This window comes from Capra hircus, chromosome 16, assembly GCF_001704415.2.
Source record: "Capra hircus breed San Clemente chromosome 16, ASM170441v1, whole genome shotgun sequence".
Classification (NCBI taxonomy): Eukaryota; Metazoa; Chordata; class Mammalia; order Artiodactyla; family Bovidae; genus Capra; species Capra hircus.
The window spans coordinates 69563419-69572494 of NC_030823.1; the positions used below are offsets into that span (position 1 = coordinate 69563419).

Here is a 9076-nt window from a genome sequence, read left to right on the forward strand (position 1 = left end):
CTAGAGAAGCCCGCAAGCAGCAGTGAGGAGCCAACTGTAAAGAAACACGTAGTAGATAAACCCCCTCAAAATGAAAAGCCCTTTGAGAAAAATCTTTTTAAATGTTTGAACAAGACTTTTAAGAGTCCAGAGATGTGTGAAATTTCAAAATTAATTTGTAAACCAATTTTGAATTTTGCCTATTAAGGACATTACAACAAAACTGCCATTTTCTGTAGGTCACCATATTATATATTTTTAAGTATATTTTTATCATGAAAAAGGGAGAAAAGGCATTATATCCCAGCCAAATGGCTAAAATGAAAGCAATAAAAAGTATCCAGTATTGGCAAGGATATGGAACAACCAGGATTTTCATACATTTCTGGTGGAAATTGTTACTTTCATAGTCATTTTGGAAGGCAAATAGCTTGGCAGTATAATCAAAAGCTGAACATATGCATATATTCAATTCCATTCCTAAGTTTATGCCCAACAGAAGTTTATATTTTTACCAAAAGATCTGTATATAAATGTTCATAGTAACACTATTTTCAATAGGTCAAAACTAATCATAACTCAAATCAACACAGAATGAGTAAATTATGGTCACACAATGGAATACTGTATAGCAGTGAAAATAAATGGATGATTGCCAGCAAAGTTATGGACAAAACTCATAAATATGATGTAAAGGGAAGGAAACCAGATGCAAAGAGTACACAGTATGTGATTCCACTGATGTAAAGTTGAAAAGCAAATGACATTCATCTATGGTGTTAGAAGCTAGGGTAGTGGTTACCCTTGATTAACTGCAGGGTAGCATGTCCAGGGTTAGGGAGATGCCCTGATTCTTCACCAGGTGCTAGCTTCATGGGATTGTTCATTTATGAAGCCTCATCCAGTGGAATGCTTACAATGATACACCTTTTTGTATGAATGTTATAAATTGATCCTTGAACAATAGGGGTTAGGAATCCCACTCTCCCTTTCCAGGTAAAAATCCGCATATAACTTTACAGTCAGCCCTCTGAATCCACAGTTACATATATGCGGGTTCACCCAACTGTGGATCGTGTCATACTATAGTATGTATTCAGTAAAAAATTGAGTTGACCCGGGCAATTCAAACTCATGTTGTATAAAGCTCAACTGCACTTCAAAATAAAATGTTAAAAAACAAGGAGGCAGGGCATGATCTCAAAGCAAAGGATAGATCTTCAAAAAGCTAATTTAGCTTTATAAGAAGTTTTATGAAAAGCAGTGTGTTTGTTACGGTTTTTCTAATTTCTCCTTGAATCAGCATCTATTGTGTTATGGCAGGGTCCTGGGAATGTGACAGTGTCAGTGGGAAGAGGAAAGAGGGGTGACATGGTGAACATCAACCAAAGCTGTGGGGAGCCGGCCAGCTTTCAGGGGGTACATCTCAGCAGCTCCTGGCTGCTGCACTCACAGTCCACACTCAAGCTGTATCACTTACATGTATGTGTGTGCTTGTCTAGAAAGATGTCTCCCAGCCTTTCATAGGCCATGGCATGTATAGAAGATGGCAACATTGGAATGGCACACTGGGGTAGCAGGTGGGGCTCCTGGCGGCCGAAGCCAACTGGCCTGGTCCTCCACGTGCTCCCAGGAGGAGGGGTATCAATACCTTGGCACACCTGTGGGGGGTAACATCCTCTAGAGAGTGTATGGGAAGCCATTGGCCTCCATTATTCATTTCACATGCTCTGAACTGGCAAAGGGGGAGAGTCTGGGCTTCCATGGCCCTTCTGCTCCTGGAGAAACCAGCTCTGCACAGCCCTCACCCCTGCACTTCAGGTCCCATTTGCAGTCATGAATATCATGGGGTTCAGAAGGGTTGAGCGACATTCTGGGTTCTCCTCTATGCTGTGACCTCACTTCTATTTCCAGCCTCATTTCCCACTGCACCCTCATCCCACACCTCACCCTCTCTCCCAAGCACATCACACCCGGGGCACACTGTACTTGTCTGTCATCTGTGAACATTTCTTCAGTCCTCCTCTCTCAGTTCAGTTCGATCGTTCAGTCCTGTCTGACTCTTTCTGACCCCATGGACTGCAGCATGCCAGGCTTCCCTGTCCATCACCAACTCCTGGAGTTCACTCAGACTCATGTCCATCAAGTCGGTGATGCCATCCAACCATCTCATCCTCTGTCATCCCCTTCTCCTCCTGCCTTCAATCTTTCCCAGCATCAGGGTCTTTTCCAATGAGCTGGTTCTTCACATCAGGTGGCCAAAGTATTACAATTTCAGCTTCAGCATGAATATTCAGGACTGATTTCCTTTAGGATTCTTTCTCTCCATCACACTATTCCCTCCACCAGTGTGCTCAGCCTGTCATCTCTCTGCTAAGTCCTCCCCTTCTCTATGAAGACTCTTTCTTTCATTCTTTAAAAAAAAAATTTTTTTATTGGAGTACAGTTGCCCTGATGCTGGGAAAGATGGAAGGCAGGAGGAGAAGGGGATGAGAGAGAATGTGACGGTTGGATGGCATCACCGACTTGATGGACGTGAGTCTGAGCAAGCTCTGGGAGTTGGTGATGGACAGGGAAGCTTGGCATGCTGCAGTCCATGGTGTGGCAAAGAGTCGGACACGACTGAGTGACTGAACTGATACCTGCTTTACAATGTTGTGTTAGTTTCTGCTGTACAGCAAAGTAAATCACCTATACATATATCCCCTCTTTTTGGGATGTCCGTCCCCTTTAGGTCGCCACAGAACGTTGAGTAGAGGCCCCTGTGCTATAGTTTCTCATAAAGCCTCTTTCTATACATTGAGGCCACTACCATACTGTGATTTGTGTTTATAAGTGTGTGTGTGTCTTTGTGAACATCCTTGTGGTTTCTGATTTCCTATCCTGCCCACAGTAGGTGATCAATAATTATTTCTCAAATGACTTCCAGGCTGCAGAGGGACCCTGACACTAACTCCACCCCTGTCCTTGGTGGTCACTCATTGTCCCCATGAGTCCAGATCCCCAACCTCTCAGACCTGTCTTTCAGCCATTTCATGCTCTGCCCCTCCACTGGGCTTCCCTGGTAGCTCAGCTGGTAAAGAATCCGCCTGCAATGCAGAAGACCCCGGGTTGATTCCTGGGTTGGGAAGATCCCCTGGAGAAGGGATAGGCTACCCACTCCAGTGTTCTTGGGCTTCCCTGGTGGCTCAGACAGTAAAGAATCTGCCTGGAGTGTGGGAGACCTGGGTTCGATCCTTGGGTCGGGAAGATCCCCTGGAGAAAGGGAATGGCAACCCCCTCCAGTAATCGTGCCTGCAGAATCCCATGGACAGAGGACCTGGTGGGTTACAGCCCATCAGGTCACAAAGAGTCAGACATGACTAGGTGACCAAGCACCGCAGCACAGGCCCTCCACTGCCAGGGGCCTGGAGCCGTGCTGCCTGGATGAGACACACCCTCATTGCCCAGACCCCCTCACCTCCTCCAGCTCACAGCGCTGGGATTGGCTTTAGGCTAATTGTGTTGCACAAAGGAAAGTGTCCGGGTCACCCAGCCTCAGTCCTGGCTCTCCTCATTCAAGAGCCAGCCTGCAATACCAGCAAGTGGCCACAAGGGGCTCTCTGGAGGTGCCTCTTCACCCAGGGGAGGAGGTCACTCGTGGGCAGCTCTTCCCTGATGAAGCCTTGGGGGGTCTCCAAGTGCTGATGCCCCACCATCCCTCTTGGCTGCCTCATCCTGATGTTTTACCCGTAGCCATCTGTAAGCTGTTGTTTTCTATCTTAACCCAGTACTCTCTGCTTTCCCATGAGCCTCTCTTCTGGGCACCCCCTCTACTGATCGCGGCCACCCGGGGAGGTCACCTCCGCTTTTGTCAGTTCCTCTTCCTTTAAATGAGGGCCACACCTACACCATGAGCTCCCTGTCTTTCAGGATGTGGGCTAGGAAACTGTCCCATCTGTCTCCTCAACACCTCCTGCCTGCCCACTTCTGCCCACACTGCCCGCTTCTGCCCCCCAAGTTCAAGGCTCCCTGACTCTGGCCAGGATGAATGCAATGGCTTCCTGGAGGATTTCCTGTCTCCAGACTGCCCCCTGCCCATCTGCTTTCCACCCTGGAGCCAGAGAGATGTAACTCTCACCAGGCACTGGCTTTTCAGTGGTCCCCCAAGTCTCGGCCACTCAGACAGTACTGCAGGGCTCCCCAAGACCCAGCGGCCCAATTCTCCAGCCTCACCACCCTCCTCTCTTGCCCTCCAACCAGCTGCACTGAAATACTTGCGGTTGCTCAACACAAGTGACGTTGCAAGCCTTTGTACTTTGCCCGCAATCTTTCCCGTGGCCTGATGGTCTACCCACCTCTCTCCCAGCCTCCCCCACCTTTACCTTTGCTCCTCATCCTTCTTCCACCTGGCAGAGCCCTGTTCATCCTCAGAGCTGCCAGTGCCCCTGCGAGGCCTGCCCTAAGCCCCAGCTCCTTCCCGTGCCCCAGCACCCCTCCTCTGAATAGATCTTGTCCCCCAGACACACATCTCTTGTCTGTCGCTCAGAGTTGTGATATTTCCTTGTAGCTTGTCTGGCCTCCTTCCCCGTCTCTGGACCTCCCTATGGGACCGGGGTGACACGTTGCCCGAAAGCTGTTGCACCTAGGGTAGCTGGCTCTCTGCACCATCACCTCCCACCTTGAACAAGTCCTTTAAATGTTCCTGAACGTCCCCTTTGCTGATCTGCAAAATGAAGAGATGTGGGCTTCGGAAGGGGGCATGTACGTGAAAGAAGCTAATAAACAGTTAAGGGCACGTAGTTTTGTTGCGTTTTCTTCCTCCAGACTAGTGTTTACCTGCACTTGCCTGTGTGGAAATCATAAGATCAAAGGAATGTGGATGTGATCTTTTTTGTAGTTTCTCCACCTTGAGTCCAGGGGAAAGCTGGTGAAGGGTAAACCATTAATTCTGTCCCCTCCAGCAGCTCCTAGTCTTCTCAGAAGCCCTGGGTTAATGATTCTGAGGTTGTTTTCCTCACAGGGTCAATTTGTATCTAATCTTTGGCATGGTGTGTCCTTTCTTTCTTAAGAAAAACTTGACTCATCCTGGGGTCAGGAAACTTGTTCTGCCAGGAAACGCAGTGCTTGTGTGTAGGTCTCAGGCTGTCTCCCTTTCTCATCGGTGGCCCCACCATCACCAAGAGCCCACTATCCCCCGGCAAACAGAAGAGACCTCTCCTCTCCCCACTCCCCATGCTGCGATCTGTGGAAGTCACAGAAGGTCCAGGAAGCTGTCGCCTAACAAATAATCTCCTTCATATGAGATTTAAGGATTTGGTGTTGGAACCCCAGGAATAAAAATGTCCCTGAAGCTTGTGTATGGAGAAACCCTTCTGAGCCTAGCATTCAAGAGTTTAATTAGCAGCTCAGAAGGACTGGATTGCAGAAAGAGGCAGCTCCATTCAGGAGTGGACCCTGGAATTCCAGGCAGGAGCCTGTTTATGGCTGCAACGCAGGTCATGCCAGGGGCTAGAAGCTTGGGAGCCAGACACAGCCGTGGAGTTAAGGCCAGCTGTGGGTTTACTGAAGTTCAAAAACGGATTCACAGAGTGTCCCCAGCCCCCACTTCTCAATCCGGTAAAACGGATACTCCTCTCTGTGGTTTTGGAACATGGTGGTAAGAATGCTGGTGCCTCAGGTTCCTGTGCTGCTTCTGTCTAAGGCTTGTTTACTTGCCTCCTTGCCATACTTCAGACAGGACTTTGCATAAAAAAGTGGGCTGGTAGATCACTATTCTGCAAAGATCCTGTTGTGCGACTGGAGTAGGTTACCTTCTCTGAGCCTCAGTGTTCTCATCTGTAAAATAGGCATATCGTTCCTTCTTTTTCTAATAACCAGAGTTCTTGTAATTTACCTTAAATAAATGCAAGGTGAAGAGACCAGGCATTTCAGACAGATCACTTTTGTGCATATATAAAAGTGAAAACATGAGGGAAAGGCATTGGCAATAATTTCACAGCTGCCACAGTGATTGTAGTGATCCAACTTCAGAGATAGTACAATGTGAAAAACACACCTATGTACCCACTCTCTTGCTTAAGACAGAACAGTTCCCAGCAACACTGACAGACTTGGACCCACCTCCTTGATCTAGCCTGTCCATCCTAGAGAAAACTGTCCTGAATTTTGCATTTATTATTCCCTCACTTTTGGTACAGTTTTATGAAACCTACCCCTTATGCAATACATTGATCTTATTTCTGAATGGTTCTGTAAGTAGATTACATCCCATTTTTTGATGTCTTTAAAAATCATGAGAAGTTATCTGTGATAATGTGTATAGCTCCATTTCTCACTATTGAATATCCCACTCTCTTCCTATCCTACTGTATTAATCCTGTTGATGGAAATTTGGGCTGTTTCCAGTGTTTTGCTATTAAATTATTTTGCTATAAACATGCTCATAGTTGTTTCTTAGAACACGTGTGTTCCTCCTGGGTATATACCTGGGAGGGGAATGGCTAAGTCTAGATGAGAGTGCTCGCTGTTCTGACTGCCAGCAAACATTGCTGCATCTAATTTCTGTCCACTGAACAGCCAGGGGGGATGGGAATTCTGTTCTCAATTTGTTTACAGACCTGCAGCGGTAATAAACATTTATAGAAAGGAGAGGGAGATGGTGAAGGAGAGTTTCCCAGGCCACAGTCTGACTTTCAGCCACGGCCCTGAGCAGCAAAGCCAGAAAGGAATGGAGGCCGGATGGGGCACCGCTGTTGGCACTGGGCATGTGTGTGAGGTGGGGCTGCCCTCGAGTGGACCAGTCTCAGGCTCCAGCTCAGCTGACATCACAGAATCCACTGTGACGTCACAGTCGGGCTTCTGGACCTGGAAATGCAGAGAGAACGCTGTAGGCCACCTTCAGGTTGTATGGTTCTTTTATTTAACCTGCAGTAAGGAAGCTGGCATACGATCACCAGGGATATTTCCCTGAGCTCTGGTCCCCTTTGCAGCTTCCAGCTCTGGGTCCTATTGATGAGCTGCAACGGTCACTGTCTCTGTGGCCTCAGATGTCACACTCCCAGCGATTTCCAGCCCCTGGCCACTCTCTGCCGTCTCCATGATGGCCTCCATTCTTTTCCTTTCCACCGCCTTCGCCAAGATGTCCACGTCTTTATTGTGTGACAAGGCCACTGTCTTCGTAGTGAGATTGGCTCGGACATTCCTCAAGAAAGAGCTGATCCTGCTGAGTCTCTTGTTGGTGGAAAGTGAACTCCCGGTAGACAAGCTCCTGGCCGATTTGTGCGAGGTCCTGGACTCCTTGGTGATGGGAGCGTGGCTGACGCCTTTGTGCACAGTGCCCCGCTTGCTGTCCCCCGGGCTGCCGTGGCCTTTCTCCTTTTTGTCATCCCTCGTGGCTCTCCGGCCACCTGAGGACCGGCCGGCTGTCTTCCGGATTGCCTTGTCCCCCACGGTCTTGTGGCGGCCTTCGGCTGACCCGCGGGGACGCGAGCCCCTGAGAGCGCGCTCCTTCTCCCGGCGTTCCCTCCTCTCCCTTCTTCCCCTGCGGGCCTGGGACACTCTCCGGGGCCTCTCTTCCTGTTCACTCTCTTGGTCTTCCTGCGGCAAGGCTGAGATGAGGGTCCCCTCATCCTCCTGATCGGCTTTTCCTTTGGCGGTCTTCCTGGTGGCCTCCGCTCCAAACATAGTCATGCTGGCTTCTGGGGAGAGGCTGGTGGATGTGCTGGAAGGGTACTCCAAGTTTTTGGCACCATGAGCCAAGGCCGTTTTCCTGGTCCTCAGGGAGGTTTTGGCAACACCTGCCATGGCTATGTTGCTTTTGCTTCCTTCTGGGCCCTTGGTGACAGTGACTTCAATGGCCGTGCTCTGCTCTTCAGAGGCATGGGACTTGGTCACGTTCAGATTGCCCTCTGTGGCATCTGCTGCGGCCACCTGCATCATCGCCCCCGCTGCTGACTCTTCATCAAGCTCCCTGGGTTTGGTGTTTGCCATGGCCCCGTCGGGCATAGGATCGGGACTGTAGAAGTCCAGTGGGAGGCCCTCCCCACCGGCAAAAGCTGCAGAGGTGGCCCCGGACACCTCGGAGCCCACATGGAGGCTCCTGACGCTTACCTGGTCCTGATCGCCCCGGCCTTGGAAATCCATGGCCGCCGGGCTCCTCCTGTCCTCCTCGAACATGGGCATGCAGATCATGTCCCCAGCTGGAATGGCATAGGTGCTGCTCTGACTATCCACCGGCGGCCGCAGGAGGTAGATGAGCTTCTCCCAGTAGGCGAAGAGGTCTTCCCGCGAGTCCAGCGGGGGGCACAGATGCAGGTAGCAGGAGCGGCCGGTGGCGAACTTCAGGCGCAGCTGTTGTTTCTCACGGTCGTGAATGGAGATCCTCACGAACTTCAAGGGAAGGAGCCTGGTGAGCTCTAAGGTCTTTGCAGCCTTGCGGCTCTTGGCCTTGGTGGTCTGGCCACGGCCTGCGTGGTCGTCACAGCCGGTGGCCGGCCGGGCCAGTAGCATGACGTCTGGGAGGGGGAGGAGGGGGCTGGTGGATGCGATGCCCACGGTCACCATGCGGACGCGGTTGTGCACGTCGATCACTTCTCCCCTCTTGGTGATTTGGATAAAGTCACTCTCGAAGATTGGGGCGTACTTGAATATGTCGTACTCACCCTTGTGCAGTTGCCGCTGCAGTTTGCCCATGGTGGTGTTGAACAGGCCTGCTCCGGCGCCGCTCTGGGCCGTGTGATACGGTAGCAGAGACTCCCGGCTCATGGCTGGCTGCGATCACGACAAGCTGCTCTGGCGAGACGGGCCCCTGGGTCTTCCTTTCCTTGGCCTCCTTGGCAGAAGAGGGAGCCGCGGTCTCCTGTGTCACGCAGGCGGCTCCACGGCAGGTCCCCCAACCCCACCACACCCCACAGAGCCTCCCAGAGGCAGGAGTGGGGGTAAGGGTGTGGGTAATCGCCGTGAGGATGCTGCAGGGCGCCTGGACCCCAGGCTGAGTCTCTTCAAGTGTGTTGCAGAGGTATGGCAGGCCCCACTCAGCCTCACCTCGTTTCTGCTTCTGGCTTTTTGTCTCTGCGAGAGGCTGTGAAACTGCAGTCCTAGTGAAAGAAGTGACCAC

General features: G+C 50.7%; 1 protein-coding gene across 1 annotated transcript; it reads right to left on the reverse strand.

Moving 5' to 3' along the window:
• FAM71A (family with sequence similarity 71 member A) lies at positions 6858 to 9076 on the reverse strand. The gene has a single exon (XM_005691009.3). It carries the CDS (start codon positions 8722 to 8724, stop codon positions 6967 to 6969), a length of 1758 nt encoding a protein of 585 aa, XP_005691066.2. The 5' UTR covers positions 8725 to 9076; the 3' UTR covers positions 6858 to 6966.

Bases quoted from the DNA above. Each gene is read 5' to 3' on its own strand.
- FAM71A (XM_005691009.3), bottom strand. From the start codon at position 8,724: ATGAGCCGGGAGTCTCTGCTACCGTATCACACGGCCCAGAGCGGCGCC.